This window comes from Coregonus clupeaformis, unplaced genomic scaffold (assembly GCF_020615455.1).
Source record: "Coregonus clupeaformis isolate EN_2021a unplaced genomic scaffold, ASM2061545v1 scaf0191, whole genome shotgun sequence".
In the NCBI taxonomy this organism is placed as follows: Eukaryota; Metazoa; Chordata; class Actinopteri; order Salmoniformes; family Salmonidae; genus Coregonus; species Coregonus clupeaformis.
The window spans coordinates 51,695-65,961 of NW_025533646.1; the positions used below are offsets into that span (position 1 = coordinate 51,695).

Genomic DNA, 14,267 nt, shown 5'->3' on the forward strand with positions numbered 1-14,267 from the left:
TCTGGTACTGGTATGTTCTATTAGTATTGATCTGGTACTGGTATGTTCTACTAGTATTGATCTGGTTCTGGTATATTCTACTAGCATTGATATGTTACTGGTATGTTCTACTAGTATTGATTTGGTTCTGGTATGTTCTACTAGTATTGATCTGGAACTGGTATGTTCTACTAGTATTGATCTGGTACTAGCATGTTCTACAAGTATTGATCTGGTTCTGGTATGTTCTACTAGTATTGATCTGGTTCTGGTATGTTCTACTAGTATTGATCTGGTAGTGGTATGTTCTACTAGTATTGATCTGGTACTGGTATGTTCTACTAGTATTGATCTGGTACTGGTTTGTTCTACTAGCATTGATCTGGTACTGGTATATTCTACTAGCATTGATCTGGTACTGGTATGTTCTACTAGCATTGATCTGGTACTGGTATGTTCTACTAGCATTGATCTGGTACTGGTATATTCTACTAGTATTGATCTGGTTCTGGTATATTCTACTAGTATTGATCTGGCTCTGGTAGGTTCTACTAGTATTGATCTGGTTCTGGTATGTTCTACTAGTATTGATCTGGTACTGGTATGTTCTACTAGTATTGATCTGGTACTGGTATGTTCTATTAGTATTGATCTGGTACTGGTATGTTCTATTAGTATTGATTTGGTACTGGTATGTTCTACTAGTATTGATCTGGTACTGGTATGTTCTATTAGTATTGATCTGGTACTGGTATGTTCTATTAGTATTGATCTGGTACTGGTATGTTCTACTAGTATTGATCTGGTTCTGGTATGTTCTACTAGTATTGATCTGGTAGTGGTATGTTCTACTAGTATTGATCTGGTACTGGTATGTTCTACTAGCATTGATCTGGTACTGGTTTGTTCTACTAGCATTGATCTGGTACTGGTATGTTCTACTAGTATTGATCTGGTTCTGGTATATTCTACTAGTATTGATCTGGTACTGGTATGTTCTACTAGCATTGATCTGGTACTGGTATATTCTACTAGTATTGATCTGGTTCTGGTATATTCTACTAGTATTGATCTGGTACTGGTATGTTCTACTAGTATTGATCTGGTACTGGTATGTTCTATTAGTATTGATCTGGTACTGGTATGTTCTATTAGTATTGATCTGGTACTGGTATGTTCTACTAGTATTGATCTGGTTCTGGTATGTTCTACTAGTATTGATCTGGTAGTGGTATGTTCTACTAGTATTGATCTGGTACTGGTATGTTCTACTAGCATTGATCTGGTACTGGTTTGTTTTACTAGCATTGATCTGGTACTGGTATGTTCTACTAGTATTGATCTGGTTCTGGTATATTCTACTAGTATTGATCTGGTACTGGTATGTTCTACTAGCATTGATCTGGTACTGGTATATTCTACTAGTATTGATCTGGTTCTGGTATATTCTACTAGTATTGATCTGGTACTGGTATGTTCTACTAGTATTGATCTGGTTCTGGTATGTTCTACTAGTATTGATCTGGTTCTGGTATGTTCTACTAGTATTGATCTGGTACTGGTATGTTCTACTAGTATTGATCTGGTACTGGTATGTTCTACTAGTATTGATCTGGTACTGGTATGTTCTATTAGTATTGATTTGGTACTGGTATGTTCTACTAGTATTGATCTGGTACTGGTATGTTCTATTAGTATTGATCTGGTACTGGTATGTTCTATTAGTATTGATCTGGTACTGGTATGTTCTACTAGTATTGATCTGGTTCTGGTATGTTCTACTAGTATTGATCTGGTACTGGTATGTTCTACTAGTATTGATCTGGTACTGGTATGTTCTACTAGCATTGATCTGGTACTGGTTTGTTCTACTAGCATTGATCTGGTACTGGTATGTTCTACTAGTATTGATCTGGTTCTGGTATATTCTACTAGTATTGATCTGGTACTGGTATGTTCTACTAGCATTGATATGGTACTGGTATATTCTACTAGTATTGATCTGGTTCTGGTATATTCTACTAGTATTGATCTGGTACTGGTATGTTCTACTAGTATTGATCTGGTACTGGTATGTTCTATTAGTATTGATCTGGTACTGGTATGTTCTATTAGTATTGATCTGGTACTGGTATGTTCTACTAGTATTGATCTGGTTCTGGTATGTTCTACTAGTATTGATCTGGTAGTGGTATGTTCTACTAGTATTGATCTGGTACTGGTATGTTCTACTAGCATTGATCTGGTACTGGTTTGTTTTACTAGCATTGATCTGGTACTGGTATGTTCTACTAGTATTGATCTGGTTCTGGTATATTCTACTAGTATTGACTGGTAGGTTTCTACTAGCATTGATCTGGTACTGGTATGTTCTACTAGCATTGATCTGGTTCTGTATGCTACTAGTATTGATCTGGTTCTGGTATATTCTACTAGTATTGATCTGGTACTGGTATGTTCTACTAGTATTGATCTGGTACTGGTATGTTCTACTAGTATTGATCTGGTTCTGGTATGTTCTACTAGTATTGATCTGGCTCTGGTATGTTCTACTAGTATTGATCTGGTACTGGTATATTCTACTAGCATTGATCTGGTAGTGGTATGTTCTACTAGTATTGATCTGGTACTGGTATGCTCTACTAGTATTGATCTGGTACTGGTATGTTCTACTAGTATTGATCTGGTTCTGGTATGTTCTACTAGCATTGATCTGGTTCTGGTATGTTCTACTAGCATTGATCTGGTACTGGTATGTTCTACTAGCATTGATCTGGTACTGGTATATCCTACTAGTATTGATCTGGTACTGGTATGTTCTACTAGTATTGATCTGGTACTGGTATGTTCTACTAGTATTGATCTGGTACTGGTATGTTCTACTAGTATTGATCTGTTACTGGTATGTTCTACTAGTATTGATCTGGTTCTGGTATATTCTACTAGTATTGATCTGGTACTGGTATATTCTACTAGTATTGATCTGGTTCTGGTATGTTCTACTAGTATTGATCTGGTTCTGGTATGTTCTACTAGTATTGATCTGGTTCTGGTATGTTCTACTAGTATTGATCTGGTTCTGGTATGTTCTACTAGTATTGATCTGGTTCTGGTATGTTCTACTAGTATTGATCTAGTGTGTATGTGTCTGTGAGCAGGAGAAGCCTGGAGGTACACCTCTGCTATCCTGTTAATTAAAAACACTGAAGAGGTGGGAGAAAAGGACTCTGCCTGGCACCCTATTCCCTATGTAGTGCACTACTTTTGACCAAGACCGTATAGGGTTCTGTTCTAAAGTAGTGCACTATAGAGGGAATAGGGTGCCATTTCAGACACAGCCAGCCAGCGACTCCTCTCTCTCTGTTCTTAATGTGATGCTGCAGCACCAGTAGTGGTGGAAAAAGGACCCAATTTTCATACTTGAGTAAAAGTAAAAAGATACCTTAATAGAAAATGACTCAAGTAAAAGTGAAAGTCACCCAGTAAAATACTACTTGAGTAAAAGTCTAAAAGTATTTGGTTTTAAATATACTTAAGTATCAAAAGTTAAAGTTAAAGTACGAATAATTAAAAAATCCTTATATTAAGCTAACCAGACGGCACAATCTTCTTGTTATTCAAATGTACATATAGCCAGGGGAACACTCCAACAATCAGACATCATTTACAAACGAAGCATGTGTGTGTTTAGTGAGTCTGCCAGATCAGAGGCAGTAGGGATGACCAGGGATGTTGTCTTGATAAGTACGTGAATTGGACAATTATCCTGTCCTGCTAAGCATTCAAAATGTAATGAGTACTTTTGGTTGAAAGGGAAAATGTATGTAGTAAAAAGTACATTATTTTCTTTAGGAATGTAGTGAAGTAAAAGTTGTCCAAAATATAAATAGTAAAGTAAAGTACAGATACCCCCAAAAACTACTTAAGTAGTACTTTAAAGTATTTTTATTTAAGTACTTTACACCACTGAGCACCAGTGACTCCTCTCTCTCTCTGTTCTTAACCTGACACTGCAGCACCAGTGACTCCTCTCTCTCTCTCTCTCTCTCTGTTCTTAACCTGACACTGCAGCACCAGTGACTCCTCTCTCTCTCTCTCTCTGTTCTTAACCAGACACTGCAGCACCAGTGACTCCTCTCTCTCTCTCTCTCTCTCTCTCTGTTCTTAACCTGACACTGCAGCACCAGTGACTCCTCTCTCTCTGTTCTTAACCTGACACTGCAGCACCAGTGACTCCTCTCTCTTCTAACCTGACACTGCAGCACCAGTGACTCCTCTCTCTCTGTTCTTAACCTGACACTGCAGCACCAGTGACTCCTCTCTCTCTGTTCTTAACCTGACACTGCAGCACCAGTGACTCCTCTCTCTGTTCTCAACCAGACACTGCAGCACCAGTGACTCTCTCTCTCTGTTCTTAACCTGACACTGCAGCACCAGTGACTCCTCTCTCTCTCTGTTCTCAACCAGACACTGCAGCACCAGTGACTCCTCTCTCTCTCTGTTCTCAACCTGACACTGCAGCACCAGTGACTCCTCTCTCTCTGTTCTTAACCTGACACTGCAGCACCAGTGACTCCTCTCTCTCTCTGTTCTCAACCAGACACTGCAGCACCAGTGACTCCTCTCTCTCTCTCTGTTCTTAACCTGACACTGCAGCACCAGTGACTCCTCTCTCTCTCTGTTCTCAACCTGACGCTGCAGAACCAGTGACTCCTCTCTCTCTCTGTTCTTAACCTGACACTGCAGCACCAGTGACTCCTCTCTCTCTGTTCTTAACCTGACACTGCAGCACCAGTGACTCCTCTCTCTCTCTGTTCTCAAGACACTGCAGCACCAGACCTCCTGTTCTAACGACACTGCAGCACCAGTGACTCCTCTCTCTCTCTGTTCTTAACCTGACACTGCAGCACCAGTGACTCCTCTCTCTCTCTGTTCTTAACCAGACACTGCAGCACCAGTGACTCCTCTCTCTCTGTTCTTAACCTGACACTGCAGCACCAGTGACTCCTCTCTCTCTCTCTGTTCTTAACCTGACACTGCAGCACCAGTGACTCCTCTCTCTCTCTGTTCTCAACCTGACACTGCAGCACAAGTGACTCCTCTCTCTCTGTTCTTAACCTGACACTGCAGCACCAGTGACTCCTCTCTCTCTCTCTGTTCTTAACCTGACACTGCAGCACCAGTGACTCCTCTCTCTCTCTGTTCTTAACCTGACACAGCAGCACCAGTGACTCCTCTCTCTCTCTGTTCTCAACCAGACACTGCAGCACCAGTGACTCCTCTCTCTCTGTTCTTAACCAGACACTGCAGCACCAGTGACTCCTCTCTCTCTGTTCTTAACCTGACACTGCAGCACCAGTGACTCCTCTCTCTCTCTGTTCTTAACCAGACACTGCAGCACCAGTGACTCCTCTCTCTCTGTTCTTAACCTGACACTGCAGCACCAGTGACTCCTCTCTCTCTCTCTGTTCTTAACCTGACACTGCAGCACCAGTGACTCCTCTCTCTCTCTCTGTTCTTAACCTGACACTGCAGCACCAGTGACTCCTCTCTCTCTGTTCTTAACCTGACACTGCAGCACCAGTGACTCCTCTCTCTCTCTCTGTTCTTAACCAGACACTGCAGCACCAGTGACTCCTCTCTCTCTCTGTTCTCAACCTGACACTGCAGCAGAAGTGACTCCTCTCTCTCTCTGTTCTCAACCTGACACTGCAGCACCAGTGACTCCTCTCTCTCTCTGTTCTCAACCTGACACTGCAGCACCAGTGACTCCTCTCTCTCTGTTCTTAACCTGACACTGCAGCACCAGTGACTCCTCTCTCTCTCTCTGTTCTTAACCTGACACTGCAGCACCAGTGACTCCTCTCTCTCTGTTCTTAACCTGACACTGCAGCACCAGTGACTCCTCTCTCTCTCTGTTCTTAACCTGACACTGCAGCACCAGTGACTCCTCTCTCTCTGTTCTTAACCTGACACTGCAGCACCAGTGACTCCTCTCTCTCTGTTCTTAACCTGACACTGCAGCACCAGTGACTCCTCTCTCTCTCTGTTCTCAACCTGACGCTGCAGAACCAGTGACTCCTCTCTCTCTCTGTTCTTAACCTGACACTGCAGCACCAGTGACTCCTCGCTCTCTGTTCTTAACCTGACACTGCAGCACCAGTGACTCCTCTCTCTCTGTTCTTAACCTGACACTGCAGCACCAGTGACTCCTCTCTCTCTCTGTTCTTAACCAGACACTGCAGCACCAGTGACTCCTCTCTCTCTCTGTTCTCAACCTGACACTGCAGCACCAGTGACTCCTCTCTCTCTCTGTTCTTAACCTGACACTGCAGTACCAGTGACTCCTCTCTCTCTGTTCTTAACCTGACACTGCAGCACCAGTGACTCCTCTCTCTCTCTCTGTTCTTAACCAGACACTGCAGCACCAGTGACTCCTCTCTCTCTGTTCTCAACCTGACACTGCAGCACCAGTGACTCCTCTCTCTCTCTGTTCTTAACCTGACACTGCAGCACCAGTGACTCCTCTCTCTCTCTCTGTTCTCAACCTGACACTGCAGCACCAGTGACTCCTCTCTCTCTCTCTCTCTGTTCTTAACCAGAGGCTGCAGCACCAGTGACTCCTTCAGGACATAAGTGGACATGACAACCAGTAATAGGACATCAGCTGAAACAGATTGCTCTGTCAACTCCACTGATACAGATGGCGTAGTTAATTGATAACTTTTTCGTTTTCTGCGCTTCGGAAAAGTATTATAATAGCACAAACAATATTGATGTCAATTCAAGTGAACTACCCCCCCCACTTCTCAAACACAACCAATACAACTCTAAACAGGGGCTGTGTAGCCACTCATAGTTGTTCATACAAAAAGGTATTATCTTGTGTGTAGACAGTCATCAACAGACAGCTGGTATCTGGTGTAATATAGGTGCTCAGCAAATGGAATCTGGCAACCCAAATCTGTCCAATCTGTTTCTATTACACAGAGGAATCTGGCAACCCAAATCTGTCCAATCTGTTTCTATTACACAGAGGACTCTGGCAACCCAAATCTGTCCAATCTGTTTCTATTACACAGAGGAATCTGGCAACCCAAATCTGTCCAATCTGTTTCTATTACACAGAGGAATCTGGCAACCCAAATCTGTACAATCTGTTTCTATTACACAGAGGAATCTGGCAACCCAAATCTGTCCAATCTGTTTCTATTACACAGAGGAATCTGGCAACCCAAATCTGTCCCATCTGTTTCTATTACACAGAGGAACCTGGTAACCCAAATCTGTCCCTGTTTCCTTTTTTCACAGAGGAACCTGGTAAGCCAAATGTGTCCCAGCAGCAGCTGATAAGGAACTACAGACAGTGACCTCTGACCTCTGTGGCCTCCCCTGATCTGGACTCTGGCTGCTACAATTACAGCAGCTTCCACTTCCTCTCAGAATAATAATCTCGTCTCTCATCTTATCCTGCCTCTCATCAGCTCTACCGGTCTCACCTCCCAGCCAGCTGCCTGCTAGCTACACAGACCACACTTGATAGAGGTCCTCTTAACACCCCCGTCATGTGACAGAGCACAGCCGATAAAGGTCCAAGGCCACATTGTTCAGTTGTGTTGTTAGGAGATTAGGATTGCAACAGAGCCATATATTTACCCAAAAATATCTAAATTATACGGCTTTAGATTGGAAATATGCACTAGAGTTGGGAGACGGAGTCCTGGGACGTGTTCAGTGGGCATGAAATGGAAAAAAACATTTTGAAATAGAAAATTGCAGGTTGCATTTATATTTCGTATAACAGAACTAAACCCATGACCAGAAATAGTCCGCAGTGGGCAGGAATGAGGTTGACCTGTGTTGTGGTTGTTAGACACATTGAGTGTATCTCTTCCCACACACAGGGTCAGCCTAAACATTCTCCTGCTGTTTCATCCCTCCCCCCCACCGAGGAGGCTGTCCTTACCGTATGCTTCCCAGTCGAAAACGGTTTGCGCATACAGTGGGTAGAACAAGTATTTGATACACTGCCGATTTTGCAGGTTTTCCTACTTACAAAGCGTGTAGAGGTCTGTAATTTTTTATCATAGGTACACTTCAACTGTGAGAGACGGAATCTAAAACAAAAATCCAGAAAATCACATTGTATGATTTTTAAGTTATTAATTTGCATTTTATTGGATTTTTGTTTTAGATTCCGTCTCTCACAGTTGAAGAGTACATATGATACTAATTACAGACCTCTACATGCTTTGTAAGTAGGAAAACCTGCAAAATCGGCAGTGTATCAAATACTTGTTCTCCCCACTGTATATTATGACGAGATCTTGTGTAGTTTTTTTGTTTGTTTTGTTCCTCGTCTAGATAAATATGTAATTGTTGTGTTATTTGTTCACTTATGTTCCCTTTATCTAATATTAGGTTTTGGTTGAAGATCTGATAACATTCAGTATAACAAATATGCAAAAGTAGAGAAAATTAGAACGGGGGCAAATACTTTTTCATAGCACTGTAGATGACTTTTCTCCAGAAGGGATTTCACCATAGCAGTGGGGAAAGTGCCCGTAAACAGGGAGTGATTAACAATAGCTTGCACTTCTTCAGATATGCAATTAAAAACAGTTTTGAAGAAGGTGGTGGGGACAGGTTCGAGAAGGCAGGTAGAAGGCTTAAGTTGTGATATCCCTTTCCTGAGCATGTCTGTGTCAACCAGGGACAGTAATCCATAGGGCCTTTGCGTGGTAGGCTAGGGGCACATATCAAACTTATCATCGGGTCTTGCTGGACTGATACCCAGCCTAATATTGGTTATCTTATCTCTGAAATATGCCGCACTTTTATAGTGCACTACTTTTACATTTACATTTACGTCATTTAGCAGATCCATAGTGTGAGTGCATACATTATTACATTTTTTCATACTGTCCCCCCGTGGGAATCGAACCCACAACCCTGGCGTTGCAAACGCCATGCTCTACCAACTGAGCAACATCCCTGCCGGCCATTCCCTCCCCTACCCTGGACAACGCTGGGCCAATTGTGCGCCGCCCCATGGATCTCCCGGTCACGGCCGGCTACGACAGAGCCTGGATTTGAACCAGGATCTCTAGTGGCACAGCTAGCACTGCAATGCCTTAGACCACTGCGCCACTCGGGATATCGTATGTATGTATGTATGTATGTATGTATATATATATATATAGTTATATATAGTGAGGGAAAAAAAGTATTTGATCCCCTGCTGATTTTGTACGTTTGCCCACTGACAAAGACATGATAAGTCTATCATTTTAATGGTAGGTTTATTTGAACAGTGAGAGACAGAATAACAACAAAAAAATCCTGAAAAACGCATGTCAAAAATGTTATAAATTGATTTGCATTTTAATGTGGGAAATAAGTATTTGACCCCCTCTCAATCAGAAAGATTTCTGGCTCCCAGGTGTCTTTTATACAGGTAACGAGCTGAGATTAGGAGCACACTCTTAAAGGGAGTGCTCCTAATCTCAGCTTGTTACCTGTATAAAAGACACCTGTCCACAGAAGCAATCAATCAATCAGATTCCAAACTCTCCACCATGACCAAGACCAAAGAGCTGTCCAAGGATGTCAGGGACAAGATTGTAGACCAACACAAGGCTGGAATGGGCTACAAGACCATCACCAAGCAGCTTGGTGAGAAGGTGACAACAGTTGGTGCGATTATTCGCAAATGGAAGAAACACAAAAGAACTGTCAATCTCCCTCGGCCTGGGGGCTCCATGCAAGATCTCACCTCGTGGAGTTGCAATGATCATGAGAACGGTGAGGAATCAGCCCAGAACTACACGGGAGGATCTTGTCAATGATCTCAAGGCAGCTGGGACCATAGTCACCAAGGAAAAAATTGGTAACACACTACGCCGTGAAGGACTGAAATCCTGCAGCGCCCGCAAGGTCCCCCTGCTCAAGAAAACACATATACAGGGCCGTCTGAAGTTTGCCAATGAACATCTGAATGATTCAGAGGAGAACTGGGTGAAAGTGTTGTGGTCAGATGAGACCAAAATCGAGCTCTTTGGTATCAACTCAACTCGCCGTGTTTGGAGGAGGAGGAATGCTGCCTATGACCAAGAACACCATCCCCAGCGTCAAACATGGAGGTGGAAACATTATGCTTTGGGGGTGTTTTTCTGCTACAGGGACAGGACAACTTCACCGCATCAAAGGGACGATGGACGGGGCCATGTACCATCAAATCTTGGGTGAGAACCTCCTTCCCTCAGCCAGGGCATTGAAAATGGGTCATGGATGGGTATTCAAGCATGACAATGACCCAAAACACACGGCCAAGGAAACAAAGGAGTGGCTCAAGAAGAAGCACATTAAGGTCCTGGAGTGGCCTAGCCAATCTCCAGACCTTCATCCCATAGAAAATCTGTGGAGGGAGCTGAAGGTTCGAGTTGCCAAACGTCAGCCTCGAAACCTTAATGACTTGGAGAAGATCTGCAAAGAGCAGTGGGACAAAATCCCTCCTGAGATGTGTGCAAACCTGGTGGCCAACTACAAGAAACGTCTGACCTCTGTGATTGCCAACAAGGGTTTTACCACCAAGTACTAAGTCATGTTTTGCAGAGGGGTCAAATACTTATTTCCCTCATTATAATGCAAATCAATTTATAAAATTTTTGACATGCGTTTTTCTGGATTTTTTTGTTGTTGTTATTCTGTCTCTCACTGTTCAAATAAACCTACCATTAAAATTATAGAGTGATCATGTCTTTGTCAGTGGGCAAACGTACAAAATCTCTATATATATATTTGCGAGGGAAAAAAACATATGGGGGATTGGAAGTGATGCAGACAATTACATTGATGGAAGTTACAATCTATCTGCAATATTAAAGCTGATCTACCCCCTAAAAAAAAAAAAATTTTGTCAGTGATTGGATCAATCAGAGTATCAAAGCCAATGATTAATTTTCAAACCGTCGCTTTACCCACGTGTTCTGTCTCTGGCCCAAACCATCGGTTTCTGGACCAATCAGACGGCCCTGAATGTGTTCTCATTCGGTGAAGGGCCGGAGAGGGGAGTCTCATTGGGGAGAATAACTCATATCCGTGGGCGTGGCCTAACGTTTGGTCAGAGCAGAGAAGTCTGGGTAGCCAGGTCATAGGATGTATGCGAACACAGACATGCTAAGGGAGGTCTGTTCAGAGCACCCTCTCTCTGCCTGCGTGGGCTGTTTAAGTGGGCTGCTTCCAACAACTCTACAAGTTCATGTTGCACATCATCACAATGCAAATTACTGTCTCATAATGCAGCACTTCAGATTACTCACAATTTGCCGTCCTTGAAGGAACGGACGAAGATGGTGTCTTTCTTCAGGGTGGCCTCTTCATGGCAGTCTGGGGTGATGACCTGGAGAGGGAGAGGGGGAGAAAGAGGGGGAGAGAGGGGGAGAGGGGGAGAGAGAGAGAGAGAGAGAGAGAGAGATGAATGGATGGAGAGAGTGAGTCTGTAGCACAGAGCAAAGTGAACATGGTTGACAGAACCCTCCAATATGACGTTTCAAAACGAAGACAGTTTGCCAAGATGAAGACACCCGTGAGTAAACAGACTGGCTGGTCCCCCTCCACACACTCCCAACCCCCCTCCACACACTCCCAACCCCCCTCCACACACTCCCAACCCCCCTCCACACACTCCCAACCCCCCTCCACACACTCCCAACCCCCCTCCACACACTCCCAACCCCCCTCCACACACTCCCAACCCCCCTCCACACACTCCCAACCCCCCTCCACACACAGGAGCAGTGCAGTGGGAGTCCTAGCAAGATGTGCTACTGGCAACACAGTCTAGACCAGAAGATGACTTAAGATACTCTTTGAAGAGGTAGGGTTTCAGATGTTTTCATACCTCTGCCCATCTCTGTTGATCTGCATCTTCCTCCCTCCATCTCTCCTCCTCCCTCCATCCCTCTATCTATCCTCCTCCCTCCATCCCTCTCTCCTCCCTCCATCTCTCCTCCCCCTCCATCCCTCTCCTCCTCCCTCCATCCCTCTCTCCTCTTCCCTCCATCCATCCCTCTCTCCTCCTCCCTCCATCCCTCTAGCTATCCTCCTCCCTCCATCTCTCTCTCCTCATCCTCCCTCCATCCCTCTCTCCTCCCTCCATCTCTCCTCCTCCCTCCATCCCTCTCCTCCTCCATCTCTCCTCCTCCTCCCTCCATCCCTCTCTCCTCCCTCCATCTACCCTCCCCCTCTCTCTCCTCCCTCTCTCCTCCCTCTCTCTCCTCCCCCCTCTCTCTCCTCCTCCCTCTCTCTCTCTCCTTTTCTCTATTTCTCTAACCCATAGATATAGATAGGTCCTCTATCTTTGCATCTGTGCCATTGCAGCGTCTGTGACAGCCTCAATGGTGCTGCCCATGCTATCTCCATTTCGAAGTAGTCCATGTTCTTTCTCATGAGTGGCTGATCCCTCCTGATGACTCGGTTGCACATGACTCCAACAGGAGTCGAAACTGGTAGAATGGTAGAAACCTTCAAATGGTGCTGCCCATGCTATTATAGCATTAAGGCCACTATCATTCTCTGTGCTCAAACCATCTCCCTCCCTCCCTCTAAGGCCTTTATTGGCATGGGAAACGTATGTTAACATTGCCAAAGCAAGTGGAATAGATAATAAACAAAAGTGAAATGAACAATAAATATTAACAGGAAACATTACACTCAGAAGTCCCAAAAGAATAAAGACATTTCAAATGTCATATTATGTCTATATACAGTGTTGTAACAATGTGCAAATAGTTAAAGTACAAATGGGAAAATAAATCAACATAAATATGGGTTGTATTTACAATGGTGTTTGTTCTTCACTGGTTGCCCTTTTCTTGTGGCAACAGGTCACACATCTTGCTGCTGTGATGGCACACTGTGGTATTTCACCCAATAGATATGGGAGTTTATCAAAATTGGGTTGTTTTCAAATTCTTTGTGGATCGCTGTAATCTGAGGGAAATATGTGTCTCTAATATGGTCATACATTTGGCAGGAGGTTAGGAAGTGCTGCTCAGTTTCCACCTCATTTTGTGGGCAGTGTGCACATAGCCTGTCTTCTCTTGAGAGCCAGGTCTGCCTACGGCGGCCTTTCTCAATAGCAAGGCTATGCTCACTGAGTCTGTACATAATCAAAGCTTTCCTTAAGTTTGGGTCAGTCACAGTGGTCAAGTATTCTGCCACTGTGTACTCTCTGTTTAGGGCCAAATAGCATTCTAGTTTGCTCTGTTTTTTTGTTAATTCTTTCCAATGTGTCAAGTAATTATCTTTTTGTTTTCTCATGATTTGGTTGGGTCTAACTGTGTTGCTCTCTCTCAACAGTCTTCAGGAAGGTTTTTTTCAGCTTTTCGTGCACACAAAACAATTCTGCGAGGCAAGCCGAAGTCGGTAGCCGAAGTCGGTAGCCGAAGTCGGTAGCCGAAGTCGGTAGCCGAAGTCTACGCCCCTTCGTCGGTGATTGGTCAACAGTAGGGATTCTTTAATTAAGGGTTTGTCGTCATTCAATGAGAGACAACTCGTTTTCATGCACATTCTTTCACCTAACTATTGTACTACGAGGCAGCCCTGTAGCCAATCACCTAACTATTGTACTACGAGGCAGCCCTGTAGCCAATCACCTAACTATTGTACTACGAGGCAGCCCTGTAGCCAATCACCTAACTATTGTACTACGAGGCAGCCCTGTAGCCAATCACCTAACTATTGTACTACGAGGCAGCCCTGTAGCCAATCACCTAACTATTGTACTACGAGGCAGCCCTGTAGCCAATCACCTAACTATTGTACTACGAGGCAGCCCCGTAGCCAATCACCTAACGATTGTACTACGAGGCAGCCCCGTAGCCAATCACCTAACTATTGTACTACGAGGCAGCCCTGTAGCCAATCACCTAACGATTGTACTACGAGGCAGCCCCGTAGCCAATCACCTAACGATTGTACTACGAGGCAGCCCCGTAGCCAATCACCTAACTATTGTACTACGAGGCAGCCCCGTAGCCAATCACCTAACTATTGTACTACGAGGCAGCCCCGTAGCCAATCACCTAACTATTGTACTACGAGGCAGCCCCGTAGCCAATCACCTAACTATTGTACTACGAGGCAGACCTGTAGCCAATCACCTAACGATTGTACTACGAGGCAGCCCCGTAGCCAATCACCTAACGATTGTACTACGAGGCAGCCCCGTAGCCAATCACCTAACTATTGTACTACGAGGCAGCCCCGTAGCCAATCACCTAACT

The 14,267-nt window shown here is 44.2% G+C and overlaps 1 protein-coding gene across 1 annotated transcript in view; it reads right to left on the reverse strand.

The window, feature by feature from the left end:
- Positions 1-14,267, reverse strand: part of LOC121580594 (AT-rich interactive domain-containing protein 4B) — an 88,591-nt gene that overhangs the window by 21,866 nt on the left and 52,458 nt on the right. Inside the window, exon 9 of the mRNA XM_045214043.1 lies at positions 11,301-11,380. Within this exon, the coding sequence (XP_045069978.1) occupies positions 11,301-11,380 (80 nt within the window). The remainder of the gene's footprint in view (positions 1-11,300; positions 11,381-14,267) is intronic.